The sequence below is a fragment of the Trichosurus vulpecula genome, chromosome 3 (assembly GCF_011100635.1).
Source record: "Trichosurus vulpecula isolate mTriVul1 chromosome 3, mTriVul1.pri, whole genome shotgun sequence".
Taxonomy (NCBI): domain Eukaryota; kingdom Metazoa; phylum Chordata; class Mammalia; order Diprotodontia; family Phalangeridae; genus Trichosurus; species Trichosurus vulpecula.
The window spans coordinates 56,419,822-56,435,981 of NC_050575.1; the positions used below are offsets into that span (position 1 = coordinate 56,419,822).

The 16,160-nt window shown below is 38.6% G+C and overlaps 1 protein-coding gene across 2 annotated transcripts in view; it reads left to right on the forward strand.

Annotated features, from left to right (window-relative positions):
* The first annotated feature begins 1,328 nt into the window (after positions 1 to 1,328).
* RBM27 (RNA binding motif protein 27) overlaps positions 1,329 to 16,160 on the forward strand; it is a 63,094-nt gene continuing 48,262 nt past the window's right edge. For both annotated transcript variants that reach the window (XM_036750219.1, XM_036750220.1), the window contains exon 1: positions 1,329 to 1,491. In XM_036750219.1, coding sequence (XP_036606114.1) covers positions 1,433 to 1,491 — 59 coding nt within the window. In that variant the 5' untranslated portion in view covers positions 1,329 to 1,432. The remainder of the gene's footprint in view (positions 1,492 to 16,160) is intronic.

A 16,160-nucleotide genomic window follows, 5' to 3' on the forward strand; every position in this document is an offset into this window, starting at 1 on the left:
GACGGAAACATTTTGGTGAGGTATGATCAGAGTACATTTCAGTAATTCAGCTCAATTCTACTAATGAAATTCAATGTAATTGAAGTAATGAAACTGGAAATCGATTTTCATGTGGCTTATGAAACTTATCTCATTGCTTTAAGTTATACTCCGTATATATGTATGTGTGTGTGCATGTTTAACATATACACATACAGAATGCATGTATGATCTTCACTCATTAAGTTTTCAAGCTGTACAAACAAGTTACTTCAACACCTCAAAAGTGAATTCTTAACCTAGTATAAACCTAGATCCTCAATTGCTTCCTTTCATTTTCTTAGTTCTTTTGTTTACCAAGATACTCTTTGCAAACAATATTTGGTTTTAGATAGTCTCCCTAGATTGCTGTGAAGAGACGTCTAAGGACATTCTATTCACTATGCTTTCTGAGCGAATGCCTTGAACTTGGGAGAATTGAGATCATCGCTTAGAATCTGGAAACCCAGGCCCAGAAGTGAATTTCGCATAGGTCGCGTAAGTAGCAAAGCAGCACCGCCAGGAATGGGTACTCAGTTCTCTGACTCCAAATCTTGTACACTTTTCACCACATCGCGATGCCTGCCCCCCCCCCCTTTTTTTTTAATCAGTGTATCATTTTGAAGGAAAAAAAATTCTGTAATTGGGACGGTGGATAATTATTTGAATGTGACTGTAGGCAATTTGATTGTAGGAGCGAAAAATCGGAAGCATGTGTAAGTGTAAAAAGTGGGTGTGTACAAAAAAAGTAAAATTTTTGCATGTGACGGGAGGGAGCGTGACCGAGAGTGTGTTGCACACACTAATACAGACTTACTCCAGCTCAGTCATTTGAGGTCACGGGCATGTGTTTCCAGGACACAGAGGAAGAAACAGAGAGTGCAGGTTCTCGGCTGGACTCCCCCTAAGGCTTAGTCCGTTCTAGACGCTGGCAGCTAGGGGCCGGCAGCATGCTCCAAAAAGGCGCCACGGTCCCTTTAAGAGCCACACCACCCACCTTCTCCAAGATACCATGTTGCACCAGGAGTTCACGTGTTCCCTCCACCTAACTTGCTGCATCCCCCTTCTGAACCGGGCCCGGCCTGCCGAGGGAGGGGAGGGGAGAGAGCCGACGCTTGCCATTGGCTTTGTACGCACGGCCCTCTCCCTCCTATTGGCCCAGGCCGGTGTTGCTCGGGCGCTGCCTCCCGCCCGCCTGCGCAGTCGGGCTAGGTTGTGTGCGGGGCGCTTAGGTTAGTTCCTGTTAGGCCCTGGCCGGGGGGGTGTAGGTTGGAGCCTCTGGAGATGCCCGGTGGCCGGCGGGCCGGGGAGCAGTGAAGGGGGCGTGTAGGGGTGGGGGGCGCGGCAGCGCGGAGGCCCGCGGACGGGTGGGGGTCGGGGAGGGAGGAGTGGTAGAGACCTCCCGCCCTGCACCATGCTCATAGAGGATGTGGATGCCCTCAAGTCGTGGCTGGCCAAGTTACTGGAGCCGATGTGAGTGTCCCCGGGCCGCCGGGGCCGGGGCCGGGACGGGCGCCGGAGGTCAGGGCCGACGTGGGCGTTGGGGGCCAATGGGGGGAGGGGAAGGGGGAGATCCCTGCGGAAGCGGGGCTGGGGCTTGGCGAGGTTCTGTTTTATTTGTTTGGGGGGGAGGGGGAACCGGCCCCCCCCCCCAACAGGGGAGGGAACAGCGAGGATGGAGGGGGTAGGACTTCCCCTCCCGGGGTGACTGGAAGTGGGGCAGAGGAGGGGGCAAGCAGGGTCTATTTCAGTGGGGGGGGGGGGGAGTGGACATTTATAAGAGGAGAGATGAGGAAAGATGGAGCAGGAGATGTTTTTGCCACTGGGGTAAGGAAGGGGCAGAAAGAGATGTTTGTAGATGGTCCATTTTATTTCTGGGGATAATAGTAGAGACCTTCCTTGGGGAAGAAGAGGGCAGGGCTAGAAAGATGTTTTTGCCCGCGGTTGGGGATGGGGGCGCGGTGTCGAGGAGGCTAAGCCAGGGTCTATTTTGTTTGGGGGGGGGGTCCGTCCTCCTTCACACCCCCAACCCCCACCCCAAGGGGACTGAGGAGGAACAGTGGAATGAGGTCTTTGGTCCCTCCATGGGGAAATGAGGCCTTGAAGTTTTTCATCTCTTTTGGAATTTGGTCTTGTCCCAGAGAAAGGAGGATGGTGAGAAAGTTGAGGGCCATCTTTGCTGTCTTCTCTAATTTAGGAGGCAAAGAGGAGTTGGGGCTGTGTAAGTAGCCCTGGGAAGTGAGAATTGCCGAGGACGGTGTCTAGGAGCACCTGTGTCTAGGATTTTATTTTCTCGTACTCCAGAGGAAGAAGAGAGATATTATAAGCTAACTTGGTACTTTTCTTTATTGGGTGGGGCTGCTACACTCCAGGGGAAGTCCTTTTCAGTCCAGTGTGACATCTTAAATTTTGGTGTGTGAAGGTGGAGGGTGAGAAGTAGAAGACAAGTGGCAAATTTTGTTACAGATTTAGAAGATTCAGATTGATGATTGCCTAGTGAAAATGACATTATAAGACATCTAAAAATATTCCGAGAGAACATATATCCGGATATGTGTAATGTCTTATCCATGAACAAAAAGTAGGTAGAAGTAGCCAAGGTAGGGAATATTAAAGTAGCCAAATTTATTTGTGTGATTGGTTATATTTGGAGGAAACTAGGAAAAGGAGGAGACAGAATGTTATAGCCTATATTTTGTTAGTTTTTTTCTTGTTTTTGAATCATTGGGGGGAGGTGTATTCATATGTTTTGAGGTACTGTACAGTGTATATTGAAGAGGCCAATTTTTATTGCAAAGTCTGGACAGTTATAAACAGCAGCTATTGGTTCCTATTTGCAATTTTTTGGGCAGGTTTCCCTCACAGCTAGTTTTTATTTAATTATATATTGGCAGAAGAGAGATGGGATAGTATTAAGCAGGATTTTGTGATCCATGGTTCCAGACTTTCCCATTGCAATCACTTGCCTTTTCTTTAAAAACAAAACACATAGCCCTTACTCCACCCTCTCCATTAGATTGCAGTATCCATTTTTTTCCTTTATTAACCTCCTTACTTTTGGAGAACTTTTGTTTTAAAGTTTCTTAAATCTGTTAACAGTATTTCCCCCTGACCTTTTCAGTCTATATGATTTGAATGTTTAAGGTTCATAGAATCTTGCCTTGAATTTCCGTTAGCCAAAAATGAATTATTAGTTTTAGTTAAACATTTTTAATTGAATTCTTTGTTTCCATTTATATTTGAGTTATGGTAGCATAGTATTGAGAAGCGGAAAGGAGTCTTAGAAATCATAGGATCGCAGATTTTGGGCTGGGTGAGACCTTAAAGACCATCTAATTCAACTCCTCCCCTTCGTTGGACAAATGAGAAAACAGGCCAGCAAAAGTGTGATTTGCCTTAGATCACAGTAGTAGTAAGAGACAGAGACAGAGTTTGAACCCAGTTCCTTTGACTCCAAAGCCAGTGCTCTTCCAACTGTACCATACTACTTTGCAGCTCCTCTATTTTACAAATGAGGAAACTGAGACCTAGAGAAGTTAATTGATTGCCTTGTCTCACACATATCTCTCAGGTAGTCCACAGAGAGTTGGTGTTTAAATCCAGGACCTCTCATCCACTATTCTCTTGAGATACACACACACGCACACACACATAATCTTTCAACTTAGCACGTGCCATGCTTTTCATATATATATAAAATATAATATATATTATATATATAGAGAGAGAGGTTACTTTTTTTTTCTTATCTAAAGTCAATAGCTAGCAATACAGGTGGCTTTTGCTGAAATAAATGTATAGTACTAGGAGTTGTATATGTAGGTGTGGTATGAAGCATGTAAGACATTCTAATTACTAGTAGGCTTTTGTGGAAAGATTAGGTTTCTTTTAATAGCCATATGATTAAATAATCTACTAAAATAGGATATGGTTATAAATTTACTTTTTTGTATCGTCCATAATCTAGAGATTTTTCTTCAGCCAAATGGTCATAGTATTCCAGGCTAGTTGTTAATCTTTGTTAGATATGTATGATTTGTATGTGGAACTTGGATAACTTATCTTGTGTAACATTTTCTTTTCATTTAATTTGCAATAATGTTGCATAATCTTTTTTAAAAAGGTTTTTTTAAATGGTATACCTGTTACCTAGTCTAACAGTAATCTCTCTTTATATGCGTGTGTGTGTGTGTGTGTGTGTGTGTGTATGTGTGTATTAAATGAGAGATGCTTTTAAGCTACAGGATGATCTGCTATTTATACAATAGAAACTTCATAAGCTCTGAGAATGGGGAAAGAGAGAACATTGGAGGAAATATCCTCCTTGGTTTGCAGGTAGAGTGTTATTTTTTTGGTGTTCATAAAAGCAGTTAGTATTGGCAATAAGGTGAAAAGGGAACTAGATTAGAGGTAAGAAGCAGATGTCTTACTCCTTACCCTTTTATATTGACTGGTTAATATCTTAGGTAAACTTTCCAGCCTGTAAAATGTGAGTGTTTCCATTTAGCACACAAGAACCATAATAGCATAGAGCTAGTATATTTTGGAGCTAAAAGCTATATTTGAATGAATTCTACCTCCTCATTCTACATAGAAGGAAACTGAGGCAAAGGGAAGTGAATTTCAGCCTTGGCCTGGATAGAGTTTAAGCTTCTTGAAGGCAGGGGCTATTGTTTTTCTTTGTATCTCTGTTGCCTGTCACATAGTAGGCAATTAGTATTTGTTGATTGATTGGTTATCTAACTTTACACAGCTAATTAGTGGCAGAACTGGACCCAAATCCTGATCTACTAACTAATACTATACGACACTATATCTGTTGGAGATTTAGAAATAAGTAACTTTTATTGTTTGTTTTATAATTCATGAAATACCCACAGCAACACACCGTACAACAGAGCCTCATGTATAGGGATTGTGGTATCATAGATTTTGACCTGGAATGGTCTAAAGGCCATCTGACCCAAGCTCATTTTTTAGATGAGGAAACTGAGGTTCAGATAAGTAAAGAAATTTGCCCATGATCACATAAGTGTTAAGTAACAGATTTGAAATATGAACCCAGTTTCTTTGAATTGAGTCATCTTTCCACTATACACTGCTTCTTCTATATAACAAGTGTTTGAGTTCTTCTGAATAAAAGATTTTAAGTGAATATAAGGCATTTTTCCTTGATGAAGACATTTCTTCAAGTTCTTCTAGTGTATATTTTGTAAACCTGCAATTGTGTCTAGTTGGGGTTTTTTTTTTTATTTTGGGGGTACATTTGAATGTGTGTAATGTATTCATAGGTTTCTCAGTTAAGAGAGCTGGAGAGTTCCACATCTCTTTGTTTCACTGTATGATGTTGGAGAAGTCATTTAACTTCTCTCTGCCTTTAGTATCTCATCTGTAAAATTGGGCTAAAGATGCCACCCTTTTGTCAACCTCATAAGAATGTCATGAGTATTAATGGGTTGTCTGTAAAAATTCTTTACCTCAAAAAGAATGGCCGTATAAATAAAATGTTGCAATATTCTTGATCTTGAAGCTGCTTTTCAAGTTTTTGAAAACAAATTTGACTGTTCTCTGTGTCTGAGCACCTTGACTGTTGGTAATGTTAAACTGTAAAAGATTTAGCACTGGGTCTTAGGCTTTGCTGGCTGAGGTAACTTTGAGGATCACCATTTCCTTTCTGCTGATGGTTAAGGAGATCTTTTTATTCGACCCCAAGCATTCTCCTTTGCTGATTTGTAAACTTTACAGATTTCTAGCCCTTAACTCAAGGCCCGAGTCTCTTTTATCCTTTTTTGGTTTCTCCATGGTTTAGAGACCTGGTGAAAGTGATCTCTGAATTAACTTTCAATGATCTTCTGCTCAGGCTACATGTTTTTGGTTGCCTAGTTCCAGAACTTACTTCCGCTTTCTTCTGTAACTGATCTTACATACTCCAGGCCATAAGTAAATTTTTTTTAGAGTTTATTCACAAGGAAGGAGAGTAGTATATAGAAATATCAAGACCAGGATTGCAGGTATTCTCAAATTTGTGTAAAAGCCTAGTCTGATCCAGATTAATCCGTTTTTATGTAGTTCCTGGGATCCATTACTACAAAAATGAAATTGACAACTCTCAACCTGGACTACCACCTGCTTATTTGGGATTTGTCTTGCATGGGTGTCTGGGATCAAATTAATTTGTCCGTCTGCAATCCCAGCTTAACTCTTAGCCAGTTAGAAAACCTTTTGATTACTAGTAGGCTTTTGGTGAGCCACCCATATTTATATTTTGTTGTTCAGTTGTTTCAGTTGTGTCTGACTCTTTGGACACTTGGAGTTTTCTTGGCAAAGATACTGGAGCAGTTTGCCATTTCTTTCTCCAGCTTAGTTTACAGATGAGGAAACTGAGACAAACAGGGATAAGTGACTTGCCTAGGGTCAAACAGTAAAGCATCTGAGGCCAAATTTGAACTCTTGTCTTCCTGACTCTTAAGTCTGGTGCTCTATTCACTGCGCCACCTAGCTGCCCCGTATTTATATTAACTTTTACTCATAAAATATATTACAGTTGAGTCCTTTCTATATCCCCCAAAGAAAAAACAACTCAAGTTGATACTCACTTAACCCTCTGTCCCCAAAGCTCTGGAAAATACTTTCATTACACAAATCACTAACTATTATTCAGAGATTACAATAGCAAAAGAAGGAAAAAGGTGCTACAGGCATAAAATGAATCTCCAAAGACAAGTCCTTTAGGCAGCAAAGGCAGCTGTTAGTGAGAGAAAGGACCGAAAGGGGATTGTGGATATCGTGTTCTGCAAAGACAGAGTGTGAAAGAACTACGGATGGTTTATTCTAGAGAAGAGAAGACACAGGGAGATGCTTCCTAGCTGTCTTCAGGTATTTGAAGAGTTATTTTCAAGGAGGGTGATTAGCTTTGTTCTCTTTGGCTGTAGGTAGCATAACTAATTGCAATGGGTGCTTTGTATGTGTGGATGTACCTCAGGCCTCCTCTGACTTCTTTCTCATCACTCCATCTCATTTGACTCCCATTAATTCAGCTATAATGTGGATTCCCAAATCTGTATGCGTCCCTGAACTCTTCCTGAGCTACAACCCCACATCTCCAATTGGCTGCTAGACATCTCCCGTGGATATCCCATAAGCATCTCACACTGAACATGTCCAAAGGAGATGTTATCCCTCCCTTTAAGCCTATTGTTCCTCCTAACTTGCTTATTTCTCTCAAAGGCACTACCATCCAGTCACCTGGACTTGAAACCTCTGAGTTACTGACTCTTTACTAGTCCTCTCCCTATAGCCTAATCAATTGCCCAGTCTTATCCATTCTACCTCAGCAACATGTATTACAACTTTCTTCTTTCCATTCATACCACAACCATCTTAATTTAGTCCCTGGACTATTGCAATAGTTTCCTAATTGATATCCCTGTATTTAAATCCCTTTCCTCTCTAGGTCACGCTGTACATAGCTGCCCAATTGATATTCTTTAAATCTGACAACGCCACTCCATTGCTTATGAATTTTCTTTGGCTACTTGTTGCCTCTGGGATAAAATACAAACTGCTCTGTTTGGCATTTAAAGCCTTTCACAAACTAGCTCTTTCCAGCAGATCACACATTATTTAGTCTAGCCAAACTGTCTGTTTCCATCTTCTTTCTCAGGGCCTTTAAACAGATTGTCCTCCATATCCTGAATGCTCTCCCTGCTCACCTCTGCCCCCTGAAACCTCCTAGTTCCCCCTCAAGACTCAGAAATGGCACTTCTGTTTTGAATTCTTTGTTTTTGGAGGGGGGAAGGCAGGGCAATTAGGGTTAAGTGACTTCCCTAAGGTCACACAGCTAGTAAGTATGGCAAGTGTCTGAATTCACATTTGAACTCAGGTCCTCCTGACCCCAGGGCTGGTGCTCTATTCATTGTGCCACCTAGCTGCCCCAAGACTTGGCACTTCTTATGAGTCCTTTTCTGATTCCTTGAGTTGATGGCTCCCTCTGTCCCTGGAATCCTTTGTATTTACTTATTTTGTACACATTTTTGTATTGTCTTATCTGTATATGTCTGTAGTGACTGTACATGTTCTTTCCCTCTAGTAGAATATAAGCTCCTTGAAGGCAGGAACTGTTTTCCTTCCAGTGCCTCACACATCGTAGGTACTTTATAAATGCTTGTTGAATCCATTTAAATCAATTTGAAGTTGGAGAGAGGCAGATTTCTGTTCTGTTCCACATGAGCAAAAATGCCCCAACAGTTACAGCTCTATAAAAATGGCTGCTTTGTACAGTAGTAAGTTCCCTTTTATTGATCACTTCTGTGTGTTGTAGAAGGGTTTCAGGATTCTGCATTGCTTGGAATAGATGATTTTTGAGCTTCCTTCCAACTGAGATATTTTGTGGCTCTTGCACCTATCTTTGTGAACTACTAGTTATGTGAGTATCTTGTTCAGTGTGTTTGGAAAATTGATGGTATTGCTGGCTTTAAATATCATAGAGCATTGAATTTGAATTAAAAAGACTTAGGTTTAAATATCAGCCCTGCTACTTACTGGCCAAGTGATGTTGAGCCAATCATTTCCTCTTTCTAGGTCTTAGTCTCATCAGCCATAAAACAAGGGGTTAGATTAGAAAATCTCTTGAGCTCTTTCCAGTTTGTAATCCCTTGATCCTGTGCAAGATATACACAGACACTAATATCGTATGTTGGATTTCATTTATGAATTTATTTAGCAGTTACTGGTCTGCTAAATTTCACCTTAATTTGGAGCTTCTGTGTTTTTTCATGAAAAGTAAGGGCAGAAGGAATCCTTAGAGCAGAGAATCTTGTTCTTTTTTGTGTCACAGACCCCTTTGGCAATGTGGTAAAGCCTATGTACCTTTTCTCAGAATAATATTTTTTAAATGCTTAAAATAAAACACATAGGATTACAAAGGAAACCAATTATATTGAAATGCACTCATCCAAGAAAAATTTTTTTAAGGTCATGGACCTCAGTTTAAGAACCCCAGCACTCCCCTACTCAGGCTTATTTTTACATATGAGGAAACTGAGGTCCAGAGAAGTGGTTTGCCTTTGGTCACTTAGGTAATGATTTGCAGAGTCTAGTTCCTGACTTCTGACTCCCATGTCCAGTGTTCTTTATGGGCGTTATTAGCCATAATTTTACATCACGGAAAGTTTCATGGCCAGTCATCCTATGGATTTCTCCAGTAGGTCAAGTGTCTGATTTCTGGGTAGAAGGTTCCTACACCAATGCAGATGCAAATCATCCTTAACTTAGGAAGATTTAGAATTGCTTGATGCTCAGACTGGTTCAACCAGCAAGTGTCAGAGATGGTATTTAAACCGTGGTCTTCCTAACTCAAAGGCCAGCATTCTATTCCCCCTGTGCCATTCTGCCTCTCTACATTTGCCCACATGAAGAGGAAAAATAATTGTCCAGCAAATGTTTAACTCTTATCTACTGTGAATAAGGTCAATTCTTTGATGGTATGACTATGCTAGAGATATGTGATAGTTCCTTAGATTATAAACTCCACAAGGGCAGAGAATATGTCTTTGTTTTACTTCCAGCTTCTACTTAGTGTTTTGTGTATAATAGGTAATTAATAAACAGTTGTTGAATGAGAGGAATGCTAGTAATTTACTGAAGATCATTTAATGATCTCAAACAAGGTCTAGGCCAAAAGTGCACTGATACTTATTTGAGGCTATCTGCTGTTTCATGGAAAAGTATTACTTTTGGCATGATGTTAGTTTAACTTTTAGGTTAAAACAAAATAAGTTAACAATCAATGTCTCTGGAAACAAATACATACGTATAAATAAATAGGCACTTAAGAAATACTGATTGATTGATGTGATAGCCAAAATCACTTAACCATCTGAAAGTTAATATTTCTAATGTCTTATTTGGTTAGCTAATATCTTATATCTTTTGGAGAGCTATTCTATTTATCATTCAGTGGAATTTGAGCCTGCCAAAGGCTGGAATAAATCTAGGTTTTTCTGGTGTTGTCTTTTCTTCTTAAACACACTTTTGATTAAACAACATAGCCAGCCTCATACCCTCCTCCCCCCAACTTTTTTTCTAATATGCCAACAAATATTTAAGAAGCATTGTAGCTTAGTGAATAGAGGGTTAGCCTTTGAGTCAGGAAGGCCTGGCTTCAAGTCTTGCCTCTGACATATACTAGCTTTGTGACCATGGGCTAAGTAATTTAACCTCTCTCCTTATGCTAGGCTACTCTTTAAGGCTTATATATGTTACAGAACAGTTGGCTGTATGCATCAGTGGAGGAATTTCCCACATCTGGAACTCTCAAAATTGATGAAATCAAAGATTTGGGCAAAAAATAAATATTAAAAACTTATTGTTTACAGAGCACTCTGTTAGTATCTGGAGGAGATAAAAAAAAAAACTTATTTGCTTGCAAGATCCTAGTCCTCAAGGAGCTTACAATCTAGCAAACACAGAAAGCTATACTTTATAGTATTAAATAAATTTATTAGAAAAGTACAAATAAAGTGCTATGGGAGATGATAGATTTAGGAAGTGTTGCAGGATTTATTTACACTTCATGTACATTATCCAGTTCTTATATTTTAGAAGTAATATAACAGTTTTGTCCTCTAATAGGATTAACTCTATTGGTTTTACTTGTTATTCCAGTATGACTGGGCTAAATACAGCTCAGAGCCAGGACATTTTACCTCTCTCAGTATATGTTTGAGTGTCTCCTTTCAGAAATGAGGATGATACTATCAGGTTGAAACTTCAAGTCAAATAATTAATGGATGAATGCCAAACTCTTTAAAGGTCAAAAAAGTTGTAAAGAATCTTGCCTTTATTCCAAAAATCAGTACCATGTATTGATTTTTTTTTTCTTCAGTAGAATCTTTGGGCTTCTGACCAACGAGAGATGAGGTTTACTGTTCTGACTTGGTGGTTGAGTGAATAGCTCATCATATAAAACATCCTGCAGTAGACATTTTAAATTAGGAGGATAAAAAAAGAAAAAAAAATTGAAAATTTTAGGTTGGGAGCCATTTTTCTTTAGTTTCCCCAATATAGTAACCAAAGCTCATTTGAATTGATTTCATCTTTAAAATAATGTTTACAGGGTAAAAAAGATGATTGCATTATATTCTTCCAAAGGTATTACTACCTGAGTTCAGCTCCTGGGTCTGATACTTAATACCTGTGTGACTTTGGGCAAATCACTTAATCTCTGTGGTTCTCAGTTTCCTTAGATATAAAATGAGGTAGTTGAAAATTGATATGATCTTTTCCAGTACTAAATCTTATGATATTCCTGTTTTGAACTTTTAAGGCCACTCTTAATTTTTGGAATCCTTTTTAATAAATGACTTAAGTTGATTATGCATATGACCTGAAGCATAACTGAATTTATAATGTGAAGCAGATATTCATTAAAATTTTATAATAAACATATTTATCAGTTTTATACTAGAAAAGTTTGTGCCTGAAGTACAGTTGTAGCTTTTTTTCTTGGGATCTCATTTCTTAAAGGGTTTTTCCTTGAAAGAAAAGATTTGTGTAGTCATGGAAATAACATTTGAAGTCTATTTTTTGTCCATTTGTCCTATAAACATACCCAGTGCCTGAACTAAAACAGAACTGGGTTGTATTTTTTTATAACAGTTTTATTGATGCTTAAAAAAAATCACTGTTCCTTCCCCAATCAAAATCTTTCCTAGTAACAAAAACACACAAATAAGAAAAAAAAAATCCACTAAATCTGCTGTGTCTCATAGTGTTCCTCTGAGTCTGGTCTATTTTCCTATGTTGGCCACTGCATCCCTCAGAGTTTGAACTTCTTTTAGTGTTATTTTTTTATCATCATTTTGATGGCTATGTAAATTGTTCTTCTCATTTTGCTTACTTTTAGGTATATCAATTCATACAACTCTTCCCAAGTTTCTCTGAATTCCTCCTATTTGTCATTTCTTGTGGTACAGTAATATTCTATTACATTTATACACTATTATTGGTTCAACCATTCCCCAATTGATGAGCACCAGCTTTACTTCCAGTATCTTGCAGCCACAAAAAAAGATTGCTATTAATATTTATGTATATATAGGGTCTTTCTGTCTTTTTACCTGCTTAGAGTAAAATGGAATATTACTTTTGCTTTCAGAAACAAACGATCTCACAGTTCCATAAACACTCTCTCCAACATTTACTTTTCATCTTTTGTCTTCTTTCCTAATTTGATGGTTATAAGGTGAAATCCCAGAGCTATTTTAATTTGTACATTATTAGTGATTTGGAGTATGATTTTATATGGTTGTTAAAAGTTTGAATTTCTTCTTTTGGAAACTCCTTATTTATATGATTTGAAAGTAGGTTGTTTTCCCATGGTATCTCTGGTAAATAGCCTGAAAGTTAAAAAGAAAAAGTTAACATCTTCATTTTTGTCGCTACTTACATTGTATTATGAACGAGAAATCACAGTTTTCCTTCCTGGTCATTGTCAAATTTTTTTTAATTCATTTTACAGAAAAATTTAGTCTTTGTATCTTTTTAAACTATCACCTTCATTTCTGAATATATCTCTTTGTAGCAAGCTATCCCTTGTAAAGAATTTTTTAAAAAAGGGAAGGAAAAAAGTAGTTTAGCAAAGCTAAACACATCAACTGAGTCTGACAGTACAGTATATGCAGTGTTCCAACACTGATTGACCCATTTCTCTGCAAAAAAAGGGAGTGAGGTGCATTTTCTTAACTCTTCTTTGGGGTCAACCTTGGTCATTGTAATTGTAATGCATTTTTAAAGCATCCTTATGATACTGTACTTGGAGCTTTGATACCGTATCCTCAATGCTGTAATTGGGCATTAGTTTTTGAAGATTACTTAGATTACTTGGTAGGTACTCAGTACTATTGCAGACTTTGCCTACAAAGGTACAATGTAATGTTTCCCTCTTAAATGTGTGGCTTATTAATTTATACTGGTAATGTTCTTTTAGTCATATAGTAGTAGGACCTATTAAATTTTGTGGTTTTGTTCTTTTGATCTATAAATGTATTCTATTTTATGTTGTAGTGTTATAAAATTTCACTAATAGCAATATAGACATTTCATTTGATTGTGTTATTTCCCTTTGGATCATAGATTTAGAGCTGCAATATCACCTGGTTCTAGTTCTTCCAAATGAAATGGGTCCAGTAGAATATAACCTTCTTGAGGGAAGAACTGTCTCAATTTTGTCTTTGTATGTGTCTGGCACCTTATAGAGACTTAGTTAATACTGATAGATTGCTTCCTTTCCTGCTATTCCCAAATGCTAACCTGATAGCAAGTATTGTTATCAGGAGTGCTTAATTATCTGCATCAGTGTTTTTAAAAATCTATAAATATCAGATATTTATAAATGAATTTGATCTTTCTTAGAATGTCAGAACTTAAAGTGACTTTAGCAATGGGATCTTAGTCTTTTGTTTGTTTTTAATTATTTTACATATAAGGACTATGAGGCTCTCCAAGGTAAAGTGACTTGTCCAAGGTCACACAGTTGGGGCTTGAATTCGAGTCTACTCATTCATGGCTCTTTTCTGCTATGCCATACTGCGACCCACAAAACCCATCCGAGTTTGGTTGCTTTGACACATGTACAATAACATTTTAAATTCAATAGACATTAAGTGTGTTCTATCTTCAGAGCACCTGTGTTTAGGGCTTAGTATTATAAAATATTTAGATAAGACTTATTAGAATTTGAGAGATTTTTGCAATTCTTTATCCTTGTCCCTTTTTTTCTTCACTTAACCCAAATATTTTGACTTACTCCTGACTCTTGGCAGCTAGGAAGCACATTTGATAGAGTGCTGGGCTAATCCAGAAGACTTGTGTTGAAATCTAGCCTCAGACACTTAATAGCTGTGTGACCTTGGGCAAGTCACTTAACTTCTGCCTCAGTTTTCTCAATTGTAAAATGGGGATGATGATAAGAGCACCTAAATTTCAAGGTTGTCATGAGTATCAAATGAGATAATATTTGTAAAGCACTTAGCACAGTGTCTGGCACACAGTAGGTGCAATATAAATGCTAGCTATTATTATTATTAGGCTCTCCAAAGTTCCTTTAAGCTCTAAATCTATGATTGTATTAATCATTACTATCACCCAATCACTCTGCCATACTAGGTCAGAACACTGATGATACTGTCGATATCACAGTAGCTGTATATTGACATACCTTTTAATGTATTTTATTGTTTTGTCATTATAACAGCCATTTTTGGAGGGGGAAAACACCACCCCTCCCATTGAATCCTCTCCTAATAACAGAGAAAAAGAAACAAAAACAGCTGACACAGTGACTGCATCTGATAATGTATGCAGCATTCTGCCTTAGTAGCTCTCTGCCTCTCAGCTATGAGAAGGGAGGTAGGTTTCATCATCTGTTCTCCAGCATCTTTATTGCTATTTCATTTGCTTAGAGTTTGGCTTCCTTTTGGCATATTTTCATTTATGTTCTTACAGTGAGGTAAACAAGCATTTATTAAGCACTTACTATGTGTCAGGCATTGTGCTAAGCCCTGGGGATACAAAGAAAGGCATAAACAGTTCCTGCCCTTAAGATGCTCACATTCAAATGGGAGAGACAACACACAAAAAAAGCTAAATATAAGCAAGGTATATCCTGAGTGAATTGCAGGTAATCTCAGAGAGAAGGCACTATCGTTGAGGTAAACCAGGAAGGCTTCATGTAGAAAGTGGGATTTTAGTTGAAGCTTAAAGAAAGCTGAGAAGCAAAGTAAGGAAGGAGAGCATCTCATGCATAGGAAACAACCTTTGAATAGTAAAGCCAGCTCTCTTCTGGGACCTCTTCTCATTCTATACAACTTCACTTGATGATCTCATCAGCTCCTATGGATTTAATTACCATCTTTATGCTAATGATTCTCAAATCCTCTTACATCTGCCTTTCAGACATTTCCAACTAGATGTCCTATAGACATCTTAAACTCAACATGTCTAAAATTGAACTCATTATCTTTCACCTTAAATCTTCTCCCATTCCAAACTTTCCTTTTATTGCAGAGGTACCACCATCCTCCCAGTTCCTCAGGCTCACAACATAGGTGTCATCCTTGACTGCTTAGTATCCCTCGCCTCTCATACACAATCTGTTGCCAAGGTCTATTGATTTTTACCTTTGCAACATCTCTTGAATCTCTCCTCTCATATAACTACCACGTTAGTGCAGGCCCTCATCTCCTCATGCTCCAGTTCAACCTGCCAAAGTGATTTTCTTAAAGAACCAGTTCAACCATACCACTGCCCTCTCCCACTCAGTAAATTCCAGTGGCTCCCAAACACCTCCAAGATCACATCTCTTTTTGGCTTTCAGAGCCTTTCACAACCTAGCCTCTTACTACCTTTCCAGTCTTCTTAACACCTTGGTTCTCCCCTCTTCCTCCCACATACGCTTCTATCCAGTGACACTGGCCTCCTTGCTTTTTCACAAACAAGACACTCTGTCTCTTGTCTCTAGGCATTTTCTCTGGCTATTCCCCCATTCCTGGAATGCTTGCCCTCTTTATCTCCACATCCTGGCATCCTTCAAGTGCCAGCTAAAATCCTACTTTTTAAAGCATAGGTTCCCAAAGTGGTGATACCACCTACTTGGGGGCACTAGAATTCAGAGGAGTGGTAGTAGTCTTGGGCGCAGTTGGAGGGTGTTGAATAAAAATAAGGGAGTGGTGGAAGCATAAGGAAAGAAAAGAAGATTTTGAAAAACCATTCGTACATGTTCCATCTGTTGTATAACAGAGTTAAAGTCATAGTGATTACATTATTTTCCAAATAAACACACAAGATGCAAGTTATAACCGATCATTGTTCAAGTCCACCAATAGGTCTTAACAACCAAGTGTTGGCAGGCAAGCATGTTGAGCATTGTGGGAAAGTTCAGTATGCATCAGCAGAAATATGTGTGTGTAATGACTTGTTTACAATATGATATTGTAAGGTTACATGACATGATAGTGCATCATCAAAATTTCAATGCAGGAAAAACCCCACAAATTTACAATAAATTATTACATTTCAGGTGTAATATAAAATATTTTTTGAAATGACCCAAGTTAAAAAAAAAACTGGTTAAAGGGTTAAAG